The 13,724-nt window shown below is 35.6% G+C and overlaps 1 protein-coding gene across 1 annotated transcript in view; it reads right to left on the reverse strand.

Annotated features, from left to right (window-relative positions):
* Positions 1-13,724, reverse strand: part of dvl1a (dishevelled segment polarity protein 1a) — an 83,957-nt gene that overhangs the window by 17,879 nt on the left and 52,354 nt on the right. Inside the window, 7 exon segments of the mRNA XM_056449730.1 lie at positions 1,881-2,099; positions 3,462-3,629; positions 5,604-5,738; positions 5,828-5,905; positions 5,986-6,053; positions 6,149-6,225; positions 12,458-12,597. Coding sequence (XP_056305705.1) covers positions 1,881-2,099; positions 3,462-3,629; positions 5,604-5,738; positions 5,828-5,905; positions 5,986-6,053; positions 6,149-6,225; positions 12,458-12,597 — 885 coding nt within the window.

Consider the following 13,724-nt stretch of genomic DNA (forward strand, 5'->3'; position numbering starts at 1 on the left):
TCCAGCACTGAACTAGGAGAGATTCTAGAAGCTGTCCTTTGTCAAATGCAAGCTATATATTTTTTAATAATTTTCTGGAACATAATTAAAATTAAACTGTAAGCACTTCTGTCTTTGTGTTGTGTCCTTTGGAAGCCTAAATACAGAAACAGAATGAGCTCTGTGGAAATAGCAGCATGTGGACGGCATTTAAGCTTTCTCTGCTACAACATTACAGCACCTCTGGCCACACCCCTTCACTGTGCAGGATGTATGCACGTGGTGAATGCATGTAACCAGAAGCCCTTGTGATCTCACTAGCCTGAATGTATTTTTTTGTAGTGCCTAAACTTCGTTTGCTGTAGGCTTTGCTAAGCTAACTCTGTTAAAGCCAATGTCTCCCTTTGCATTGAACTTTGAGCGTATTACATTCAGAGATGTTGTTTATGTTCACACAGCTACATTACACATCAACTAAAGTTTAAAATAAGACATGCTAGTGGACCACCCATTTAAAGTATCCTTTTTTGCAGTTTAGGCCAATATCATGATATACCATGATAAAAGTTTCAACAATAAATAGCAGCAAGAAAATTTAATAACATGATAACCCCAGTTCCAGTTCACTTTCATTTTAGTCTCCACAAATTTGGTCACCGTTAATAATAAATAATAAAATCCAGAACTTCTGTTAACTGCTGCTGTTGGCATAACCAGGGTGTGTGTTTTCATTGTTGATGTGTTTTTGATGAAAATCTCTTTTTTTAATGCAACCCTCTTTCCACACTCTTATCACAGGTGGAGGTGTGAAAAAACACTGCTGAAATAGGAACACTTCTTGACATTTTAAAAAGGTGTCAGAAAGTGAGGACCGACCAAAATGTATGTGTTCCTCATTTTGAATGTTCAAAACGCAAACAAAAAACACACACACTGGCTTGCTATCCTTGTGGGGACATCCTATAAACAAAATGATGGTTACACTTTACAGACTGTATGTTCTATCCCCCAATACCACCCCTAAAATCAACCCTCACAGAAAACATTCAGCATTTTTACCTTTTCAAAATATTTCATTTGGTGTGATTTATGAGCATGTTTATTCAGTCATTTCTTTTCGGCTTAGTCCCTTTATTAATCTGAGGTCGCCACAGTGAAATGAACTGCCAAATTATCCAGCACATGTTTTAAGCAGTGGATGCCCTTCAAGCTGCAACCCATCACTGGGAAACATCCATACACACTCATTCACACACATACACTATGGAGAATTTAGCATACCCAATTCACATATACTGCATGTCTTTGGACTTGTGGGGGAAACCGGAGCACCCGGAGGAAACCCACGCGAACACAGGGAGAACATGCAAACTCCACAAAGAAATGCCAACGGACCCAGCCGAGGCTCGAACCAGCAATCTACTTGCTGTGGGGCGAACATGCTATCCACTGTGCCACCGTGCAGCCTGAGCATGTTTAATGTAAAATATTTTTTATTTAATGCCATGTTAGCAACTATTATTTTCATGGCAAGAACACTTCAATAATAAATATACAATTAAAAATCAACAAACAAATAAATAAGTAAATTAAACAAGATTTTTAGCGCTAATGCATGATGAAAATTCTAACATTTTTCCTGGTGTCACTTTGCTAAAAATGTCCTTAAGAGAGTTCATTTCATAAAAAAGTCTTCCGGAATCATTAAAAGCAGGACCGTCCAGTAAAATGTGTTTTACGAGCATGTTTACCCAAAGGAATCTCAATTTAACTTCACAAGATCACAATTCCTCATTCAAGTTTAAGTCCCCACTGGAATATAAAAAGAACCCCTCCCCCCACCCCCCCGCCCCAACTCAAACACACACACACACACACACACACACACAAATTTACTGTACCTTCGCTCTGTTGGCTGCCTGCGCTGCCGCTGTGGAAACTGTGGCAGGGATCTGAATATCCAGGAGGAAAGCCTGGCGGAGGGGTGGGGTAACCCGGGTAAGGGTAAGGCTGCCCACCGAGGGGCCACGGGTTTGTTCCTGGAGCAGGAAGAGGAGCGAGACCATCCTGGTCAGAGCCACCACCACTGGATCCCTCATTTAGATTGAGAGAAGCCATATCTGAAAACAAAAAGAGTTTGGATTGCATTATATATATATATGAGATAACACAATATAAAGATAATTGCGACATCATCTTAAAATTTGTATTGTTTTTTTTTTCTTGTACAGTATGGTAGAAGACGAATCAAAAATTGTGATATATAAACTTGTCATTTGAAGACCAACATTAAAATGATGAAATGTAACAAGGACTATTTTTTATAGATTTTTATTTTATTATATTTTATTTAAGTCAGTTTCTGCAGGTTTCTTCGAGTCAAATTTAGGACTTTTTAGAACTCCTTTAAGACCATTATGAATGAAATTTTAGACTTAAACAGTGATAAACATTAAGAATTTTTTTCTAATGGCCCAGTTATGGTGGTAAATAGTTTTTGTATTAATAGAAGATTATGTAAAGGGATATGTTGCGTAATTTTCTTTCCCCGGTTAGGGAATTTTATTTGCAGAATTTCCTTTAAACATGTCTTAACAGCTTTGAGTTTTGATTTGCATTTCTTTGCAATAAAAAAGTTAAAAATAAAAAAATGTGGACGTAAATTAAGACCTGTTTAAAATCATTTAAGACCTACAACACAATATTTCAGTGAATTTAAGACTTTTTAAGGCCTAAAATTTCAATTTTGAAATATAAGACCTTTTAGACTTTTAAGACTCTGTGGACACCCTGTAAGTTTTCTTGAATTTCAGTAAATACAACCTAGTATTGTGAGACTTACAATTCTTAGGTAAAGAAACAAGAACTGTGAAATTAAAAGTTGCAGATTATTTATGTATTATTTATTTAAAGAAAATAATAACTTTAAGCTTGGAGTCAGTCGTTTGTTTATTGTTAACTTAAAATGTTCTTTAAAATGTATTATTCACATAAACATATTCCTTCATCAAAAAATCTAAAATAAAACATGCAGCACAATTGTTAGACATAAACCTGAGATGTAAACAAAAACTGAAATGTCCTTTTCCTTCCACTTTTCTTAGCTTCCTATGTTTTAGTTACTTCACTTTAAGGGCAATGAAAATAATCTATCCTTTGCCATAAAATTTAAATGAATGAATATACAACTTTAAATGAAAATTTATTTTTAAATTCTAATTGAAGAAGAAAAATTCAGGTGTTTGGATTTATCTGCCCTCATTTGAAATTTAAAGATACAAACTCGCAATTCTGAGGGGGAAAAAGTGAGAATTGAGAAATAAAAATGTTTAGTTTCACTTCTTTTTAATTGAAATAAACATAACCGAAATGTATGAGCAAATAAATATAGCTTTGGTGGGCATGTAAGACTTAATAAAACTGACTCCAAAGTTCTGTGTAAAAATTAGCTGTGTAAAAACTCAAGTGTGTGTTGACTTTACTTTGGCACAGATCTCCAAAAGTGTAGTAGCACTGCTCCGAGAAGGTGATTTTATTGACTGTGTGTCTCAGGTAACCGTGCTTCAACAAGCTGCTGGCGTATTTCCTGGCATCCCTGCGATCCTTGAATCCTTCCACCCGAGAAAACAACCAGTCAACAACATCCGCTCCTGCAACACAGAGCATGTGCAGTGAAAAATATAGCATAATCCAGATCAAAAAATTGTTCAGCCAAAAATTCTGCCATCATTGACACCCTTTAAACCTGATTGAACACAAAAGAAGATATTGTGAAGAAAGCTGAAAAACTATAACCACTGACTTCCATAGGATTTATTTTTCCTACTATGGAAGTCAATTGCTACAGGTATAAACTCTTTTTTGTGTTCAACAGAATAAAAAAAAAACTTTTTAGGTTTGAAAACACTTGAAGACTAGTAAATAGTTAGTAAATGAGCATTTTTGGGCGAAATATCCCTATTAAGGCAATATTTCTGGGCTTTTTTGCTGTTCATTATGTGATTGTTTAGAGTTTCCCTTTTCATGCTTTGCCAATTTGTGGCTATATACCTTTATTACAATACTTTTCTTGCAAAAAAAGACAAAGTTTCTTCTGTCATAAAACTTCACTTCAGCATCAATGACATACACCTAACTACAGGTTTAGCAGAATTTACTTAGCAGAATTAAAGAATTGTGTTCTTTAGGTTTACAATCCAAAAAAGAATGAAAGAGCCTGGGTGTTATTATCGATTGTGATCTTAATTTTAAATCTCATATTAATCAAGTTACAAAAACATTATTATCTGAGAAATATTGCCAGAATTCGTTCTTTCCTATCTTTTGATGATGCTAAGAAATTAATTCATGCTTTTGTTTTCTCTCGGCTTGATTATTGCAATGCTATTTATACTGGTTTACCTAAGGGTTCTATAAGGAAGTTGCAACTGATACAAAATGCAGCAGCCAGAGTTTTAATGAAATTGAAGAAACGAGAACATAATACACCAGCATTAATAGAATTACACTGGTTACCAGTGCACTAAAGGATAGATTTTAAGATTCTTTTATTAGTTTATAAGGCACTACACAACATGACGCCTTCTTACATTTCCGACTGCTTATCAAAATAGAATCCAAACCGCTTGCTACGCTCTTCTCTACGCACTGGACTTCTAGAATTTCACTCTGTAAACCTGATGTGATCTGGCGGCACTTCTTTTAGTCACTATGCTCCAAAAATTTGGAATTGTCTCCTAAATGAAGTGAAAGAATCCCCCAGCATTCATGTTTTTAAAAAGTGTGTTAAGACGCATCTTTTTAAAATAGCGTATGAATACAATAATTTGTGAAGTGTATGCATTTTATGTATATTGCGTAGGTGTATGTAGGTATGGTGTCTGTGGATGCATATGTGCGGACTATTGTTTGTGTTATTGTGTGGATATATGTATATATGCGTGTACATATATGCTTTTATCTGAGTATATATTTGTTGTTTATTATGCTTTATTTGTCTATACATTTTTATGTGGTTTATTTTAATGCTTGTTTGTTGTTTGTGAAGCACTTTGAGTTGCATGCATGTAGGAAAAGTGCTATACAAATACAATTTATTATTATTATTATTATCATATCTGTATTGTGAAGGTTTTAACCAAGAAATGTTCATATGGACAATTTGACTGAATATAAACAATATTATTACAATATGAATAATATTTTATTCTTTTTATTCATTTAGGTTGTTTGTATGTATTTATTTATTTGTTTTGGCAGTTTTCTGAGTTATGGAGTGATAAAAAAACACAATGTCCCCTCTGTAAAAATGTCCATAAATTTGGAACCTGACTTCATCAATATTTAGATTTTTGCGAAGAAATGTATTGCAATTTTAATGCATTTTAAAATAAGTAATGCCTCCTTTTCATAATTAAATGTGTCATCTTAGAAACCATGTAATTTAAATATTAATGAACTGGGGAAGTATGATTGTAACTAATTGTTTCACCTTACTCCCCCCTGCAGTGTTTTTCCTTAAACACAACATTAGGGATCAACTTGATGCTTACGACAACCCACACTACACACTACAATTCCAACCCCTTCAAACAACAGTAAAAAACTAAACAAAAAGCACAAACCAATGACAGCATTGGCTATAGTGATCTTCAACCACATTCGGTCTCTGATCTCCAGGCCTGAATCTGGAAGCTGCATGACCTTTACTATAGTTGCCATATCCGTTTTAGACACTGAAAGCGGAAGGTCGTCAAACTCTATAAAGTAAAGGAGAAGCAATACAATAAATCTGCCATTCTACCAACAGAAGACCTGTTATGAGATGTTACTCTGACTCGCATCATACCATAATGTGGGAACGGCCCAGAAAGTGCTGTAGTGTGTGTGATCCAGGCTGCAGGATCAATAGGTCTCACCGGCTCGGCTGAAATTAGAAATGTAGACAATCAGAAATCAGACATGAGCTATGAGTGCAGCTTGTTTTTTATGTCTAGAATTCAGTACCTCTAGGGATTGTGAAGTAGCTTCTCGGAGAGGGGTCCCAACATTTGGCCACTGTAAGGCTTATTGGCCTGGAAAGTGGAATTTACACATGAAGTAATGTTAAAGAGAGCATTTTGACATTTTGATTTACTTATATCAGTTTAGATATAGCAATATTTCTCACCCAGGTTTGGAGACGATCTCCCGCAGAATCCTGACAGCATCATCATTACTCATGTTTTCAAAGTTCACATCATTCACCTAAAAAAAACATGCTTACATTACATCTGCATCATTCTGTTTCCAAACTACTACAACTGAAGATTTATAACTTAAATCAAATCTATTATTCTCAAAGACTTTACAGAATGATTAATGAGTCTTTACAAGCAACTGTTGTCAATAGGAATCATGAGGAAGTGTATGCACACCAGGAAGATTATGCTTGTTGCCGGTATTTTTCGAGGAAGTTTTCCAGTATGCATGCCAAGCAACTTTTAACTACAGTGAGCAGGTGAACATGCAGAATCACTCCCTGAAATTAAATAGTACTTAATGAAAGACAGAAATACCCTAGTGCACAAGATAGCACTCCAAAAAACGCTTTTGACACTCGCGTGTTGCACTGAAGTTGTCACCCTAAGGGTTTTTCCTTCAGTTTAACCTTTAGTTTTAAGTTCACGAGTTCACACTCACTAATAATTTACATAAATATCTGCGAGAAGGCCTCTAGGAGAAGCATGCAAGTCTACTGTATTATACCTTTTGGATGTAATTAGTTTGAATGCACTCAGAATGTATTAAATTATGCTAATTATCTGACATGCTCCATCCATCTCATTTCAGCAGCTCAAACCATTAAAACAAAAGCTGCAATCTCATTGGTCGTCCAGTTTTTAATGCAAAAATTAGAGAAGGGTATAAATAGAAGTCAAAGCCAGCTCCAAATGGGCTGGTCGACTCTAAGTAGGTGGAACTTGAGTTCCGAGTGGGCTGTACACACCTCTTGGAGTTTTCATTTCATTAATGTCTTTTACGTGACATGGACTCCAACCTATTGCGTTTTATGATTGTCTACACCTAGCCCAACCCTAAACCCAACCTCACAGTAACCTTTTGTGCTTTATCATTGTCTAATACACCAACATTACACCCAGCCTACTTGCGATGTAATCCCTCCCACTTGGAGCTCTCCGGGCTGCAGTGATACCTACTTTAAAAAATGAGCCAGAGGCATTTATTTAATAAAACTTTTATGCCTGGCATTTTGCACGTCAATGTGAACACTCACATTACCTCTTTGTGGACTCATGGGTGTCCTGGTCTAAAAAGATGGTGTGTTAAGGCGCATTGTTGAGGCTTTGCTATTTTGAGGAACTAAAATAGACTACGCCATTAACTAACTAAAAGCTGGTGTAAAGTTCAGCGCAGAGCGCGTTTGTTATGCTCCAATGCAGATCCAAATGCTTACACATTGCTTAATACACACAGGATGTACACCAATACACAAATATCTTTACATAAGAAAAAAATTAAAGGATTCATATGTTACAAAAATAGTTATTTTCTATATAAATAAAAAACCACTACCTCCATGCCTCCATTTTGGTGGGGCGTTTTTCAGTTTAAGACATTTTGCATTTGTATAATGTTATTATTATTAGCATTATTATTTATTATATGCGTATTTATATTTGTTTTAATAAAAACAAGTTTAGATTTGTCCTCCTGTTGAGTTTTGGAGACTAATGCATCACCATGTGGGGTATGAGAATAGGATGTGTGTTTGGATATAACTCAGTTTTCTGACCACACTTCATTATTGTTGTTTATTTATTAGTTTACTGGAAGTTGTAACTGAGTTTAGAAATAGTTTCGAAACAAATATTTGCGCTTAACAAACAAAATCAATTATGTAGGCCAGTGGTTCTCAAACTTTTAAACCAGCGACCCCCATTGTAAGATCGTCAAGAACTCGCGACCCCCCACTACCAAAGCATATACAAACAATAAAAATAGCTTTTTTTTAAGCTGTTCACAATATTTTAACTATATTTACTATACATTACAGGGCTCGAAATTAACATTAGCTTGGTAACACTGGTGCTTCTAACTTTAAAAATGTAGGCGCACCAGACAAAATTTAGTGGCACCCACCAATTATCGCTATGTTACTACAAGTTTTATAAACAGATTTATTGCATTTGAAATCAACAATAATCAAAATTAACAAGTAAAAAATATATATTTGCATGCGTGAGGAAAATATGTCTCAATGAAATCCCGTTATCACAAGAAAATACATTTTTATACACGGACGAACCGCTCACCGGCCCTGCACGCACTGCTTGACATGAATTCATTAATGAATCTGTTAACTATAACTGTGCTGTGTTCTCACGCCTGGTGTCTGATATTGCACAGATGCTTTTGACATATACCTTATTATTTGCATACGTCATTTTTAATAGCAATACCGCTCTTTTGATGAGCTGCAATATTAGTTTAATCTTAGTCAGTGCAAGCCCTTTTGCGATGGTGTATGTGGTGTTAACTTTTACATATAGCTGCCACTTGTACGGCTGACCGCATCTGGCGATTAAATGAAGGATTAAACAGCCTCTCGTGCTTAAAATGTGTAGATGTGGCAAACAATTACCTGAAAATTCCGTCCCACAGACTTTACAGTGAATGCTAGTTATTTTCATAGCAGACTTGAAGCCAATGGAAGTCTTATCCACTCTTCAATAAGTATAGCTGGTGGATTAACATTCACCACATGATCAGTAATCAGATGTGCTATTATTTGTAGCTTTAGGTGTTTCTAAAACTAAATCTGTCAGTGTTGTTTTCATTCTCTCGTCTTCAGCGCTTTACATTTTAGCGGTTGTAGCTCCTGTCATCTGAAGACAGGAGGCGTTGACTGAGTGATTGACAGCTGATTTTTACCAATCATTCGTGTTCAGTTTCAGAGCAGTGGGCCAATAAGAAGAGCGCGAAGGCCGGGCAAGCGTTTAAGGCTTTGTTTACTGCGGCAAGTTGACATGACAACAGTTTTAAACTGTTCCTGAGCACGGCGTTCCAAGTACAAAGATGCATTCTGCCTGAATGTGTCCTAAATACTTTATGAATCAGTAATATATTTTAAAAATCTGAAAATATTAGCTTTCATTTGTAATACTGAAAAATATTTATTATAATCACTGAAAATTACACAATTTTTAAATCACTCTCGCGACCCCTTGAAATTATTCTGCGACCCCCGCAGTAAGTAAAGAGTAAAAGTAAAGAGAAAGAAAGAGGCCGAATGGAGGAGGCTCATTCTTTATCCTCGCACTGCAGATGGTCTGTTTAACTGTTTTCTCGCTAGTGAAGCGTTCAAGTTTTTCAAATTACAAAGTCCGCCATGAAAATAGCAAATGCACTATGGCATGATGCAACTGACTCCTAAAGGAAAAGTGAAATGAGAATTGGTTTAAAGCACGTTACGCACAAAGCACACCCATAACACATTAAGAGAATAAGCACAACCCTGTTAGACCATGCACCAGGGTGCAAAGCGTTTTTTTGCGTCCTTAAAATAGCAAAAGTGGATTTGGACATGCCCTCAATGCTTTTGCGCCATGCGTTTTAGACTTTGCGCCTATAGAGCCCTAAAAATAAAAGTTTTATTGTCATCACTGGTTCTGTGAAGAACCTTTAATATGCATGGAATCTTTCCACTCAACAAAGTAGTTCCATAGTGAAAAATATCCAGCGCCTACACTGCAGCTCCACACAAGAAGTTTTTTTTTCCTTCACGTCGTCAGTTGGTGAAGTTTTTTCCTCGCCACTGTTGCCACTGGCTCATTTGGTTTGGGACTTGCGAGCTGCGCATTGATGAATTTGCTCTTCAGTGTTTGAACCTTGGGGCAACGCGCTGGCGCAGTAGGTAGTGCTGTCACTTCACAGCAAGAAAGTCGCTGGTTCGAGCCTCAGCTAGGTTAGTTGGCGTTTCTATGTGGAGTTTGTATGTTCTCCCCGCGTTTGTGTGGGTTTCCTCCTGGTGCTCCGGTTTCCCCCACAGTCCAAAGACATGTGGTACAGGTGAATTGGGTAGGCTAAATTGTCTGTAGCGTATGAGTGTGAATGAGTGTGAATGGATGTTTCCCAGAGATGGGTTGCAGATGGAAGGGCATCCACTGCGTAAAACACGTGCTGGATAAGTTGGCGGTTCATTCCGCTGTGGCGACCCCAATTTAATAAAGGGACTAAGCCAAAAACAAAACGAATGAATGAATGTTTGAACCTTCAGCAATGAAATTTAAACCATGCTGAACTAAACTAAACTGAACTTCAACTAGAAATAAACTTGAATTGATTTGAAATATGATTCAATTCAATTAAAGGAATTTTTTGTTTTTTCAAATAAAGTAAACCAGAACTCAAAAATGGCAAAAAAGTCTGTAAAAGGACCATAAAAATAGACCAATTAATTAATATGTTTGGTCTGAAAATGATCATTATTAGACAATTAAAATATTAAAGCAAAACAATGTATTAATCATAGAAAGAGACCACATAGATATAATTCTCTAGTTAAATGTAGGTGTCTTATTCTGCCTATTCACTGTAACTGCATGACAAAGGATGACCAGGACGTTTTTATTATCAAAATTATTGACTCAAAGGGTGACTAAAGATGACTGAATTTTCATTTTAAGTCAAGTTTACCTTCAAACCAAGAAATAAAAACAGGTGGCAAAGCTGTATGGTGCTTGTTTACATATGACATCAGCAAAATCCACCTAACAACACAGACTGATTTAACCGTTACTGTTTTATAAAGAAACTGAGGTTAGAAGGATAAGGAAAAACCCTTCGCTATGTAAATAGATGACAACAGATTTGAAAGCACCCCTGTGGTCAGAGAAACCAGACAGACCCTTGAATAAGAAGGAAAGGAAGTGAAGCACAATAATAACAAATAAGAAAAGCAACACAACACAGTGAATAAGTCTTCACAATCCCACAAGTGCATTTAGAAACTGGGAAGAAAAGAGACTTACAATAGCAGGCCAGTTTCAGTTCTGTTTAAGTAATCATGCTTAGTGTTAAATATGGTATGCTCAAGATGATAAAAGACATAAGTGTGCGCACATCTAAGAAAAACTTAAAGACAGATGCTCAATCAAGCCAGGCAAAATAGAAAAAGTAAACAGAATCAGCACACTGCCACGTTAGCTCTCAAAAGACTATTTATTTGGCAAATTAGACAATTAAATTGTATTGTGAGAGCTATAGTTGCAGTGTGCTGATTCTGTTTACTTTTTCTATGATCTCATCCAATACTATGTCCATATTTTCCAAATAATATCTATTTTGGATGACACTAAATTCTGCCAACGGACAGTGATTTGAGGAAATGTATCCAACTTAAATACTTTGGCAACTCTTTAGTTAGTAATACATAATAGTTAGTTAGTATTACTCTTTAGTTACTATTACAATGTATTCAACTTAAATACTTTGGTAACTCTTTAGTTAGTAATACATAATAGTTAGTTAGTATTACTCTTTAGTTACTATTACAATGTATTCAACTTAAATACTTTGGTAACTCTTTAGTTAGTATTACGTAATAGTTAGTACTACACTTTAGTTCGACTTCTCTCGATTTGGAGGAGTAGCGGCTCTACTCCGAGCTTCTCCCAGGTGATAGAGCTCCTCACCCTATCCATAAGAGTGCGCCCTGCCACACTGAGAAGGAAACTCATTTCGGCCGCTTGCATCCAAGATCTTGTCCTATCGGTCGTGACCCAAAGCTCATGACCATAGGTGAGTGTAGGAACGTAGATTGACCGGTACATCGAGAGCTTTGCCTTTCAGCTCAGCTCCTATAGATAGGTATATATAATTTTAACTGTATTGTTATTATTATTACTAGTATTATTGTTGTTTCACTTTATTTTTTTATTATTATTGAATAAAAATGTATTGTTAAAAAGTATTTTATAGCAATTAAGTAGTATTACATTGATACTTTACTGATTTCCTTTGTTGTACTTAAAAATATACAGTATAATAATAATAATAATACATATTTTACTATAGTCTATTATTATTGTTATTATTTTTTTATTATTATGTAACTGAAACGTATGTAAAAATATAATAATATTAATAATAATAATAATAATATTGATAATGTAAGGTACTTTATAACAATTTTAAAATGCTTTTATTATTAAATATTATTATTGTTTTTGTTGCTATTATAATATAATATAATATAATATAATATAATATAATATAATATAATATAATATAATATAATATAATATAATATAATATAATATAATATAATATAATATAATATAATATAATATAATAGTAATGACCATTAAATAACCTTCCAGATGCTGGCAAATATTTCAAAGGCCTTTTCATTGTTTTTCATCATCCCGAAAGTGCATTAGATCAGTCTCCAGCTGAAAGTGGATGATGACTTCACCTGTAACAGCATGTCTCCAGGCTCGATCCTCCCATCCGCCGCCACCGCTCCGCCTTTCATGATTGAGCCAATATAAATACCTCCATCTCCTCTGTCATTACTCTGACCGACTATACTGATCCCCAGGAAGTTGTACTTCTCTGTGACAAAGACAGATAAGACTGCTTTCAATAATGTGTTTGATACTTAAAGCAAAACAAAACTGTGAGGGCTCGGTTTGTTTTTTAAGCAGGTGGAGTACATTTACATTTAGTCATGTAGCAGACGCTTTCATCCAAAGCAACTTATAATTGAGGAGGAATTCAGTGATTCAACAAGAATACAAACAAGAAGTGCTAGTTCTACATAGGAACTGTTAGTGCTCAGAGATTTAAGTGTTAGAGTAAAGAGGTGTAGTGCTTGTTTTCGTTTTTATAGAGAGAAGAGTGTATCTGCAAGTGGTTTGTCAAGGCCACTCACCTGTGTGAAGCACACTTCATAAATGCACCATGTTTTTTTTAAGATATGGAGTGATTGTAACTATGCGTTCACACCGAAGGCGGTGAGCGTCAAAGTAGCTGGAAGTCATTTTCAATGGGAGCCAGCCGCAATAAGCAGTGAGGAGTGGCATGACACATCTTTGCCAGTGTGGGTGGCGAGGATGGTTGAAATAAAGTCAACTTTATGGTAATGAGCTATGATGCAGTTCAGTGGCAAGCAATGAGAATGTTGAAGTCCACTGCTTGAGAGAATTCCAGAGAACACAGTCATGTGAACTTTGGTTCCGACCACAGTTATTCCCAAGGGTTTTAATATTGCGGTCGCCAGATTTCCAGTTATTTATGTTTTCTTCTTACAGGGCCATAAACAAAAAAAAGGTAATGGCGAGTTACTGATGAACATTAATGTTATATATGTTTGTTTTTTTTTTAAGCAGGAATCTCATGCCAGCTATAATGACAGACCAAAACAGTATTGCTGCCTCAGAATATGTCAGACATATGGACATATTAGATGAGTGGAGCAAAGCCACACCACACAACAACAACTTGATCTTCCATAGTGTAATAAATTTTATAAAGGCGCCAACATTTTCACACTAGAAAGCATGTTTTTTTTTTATGTGGTAATGTACAGTGCATCTGGAAAGTATTCATAGCGCTTCACTTTTTCCACATTTTTGTTATGTTACGGCCTTATTGCAAAAAATGAAATTAATTTATTTCCTCAAAATTCTTCACACAATACCCCATAATGACACTGGGAAAAAAGATTTTTTGAAATTGTT

Source organism: Danio aesculapii, chromosome 23, assembly GCF_903798145.1.
Source record: "Danio aesculapii chromosome 23, fDanAes4.1, whole genome shotgun sequence".
NCBI classification, from domain to species: Eukaryota; Metazoa; Chordata; class Actinopteri; order Cypriniformes; family Danionidae; genus Danio; species Danio aesculapii.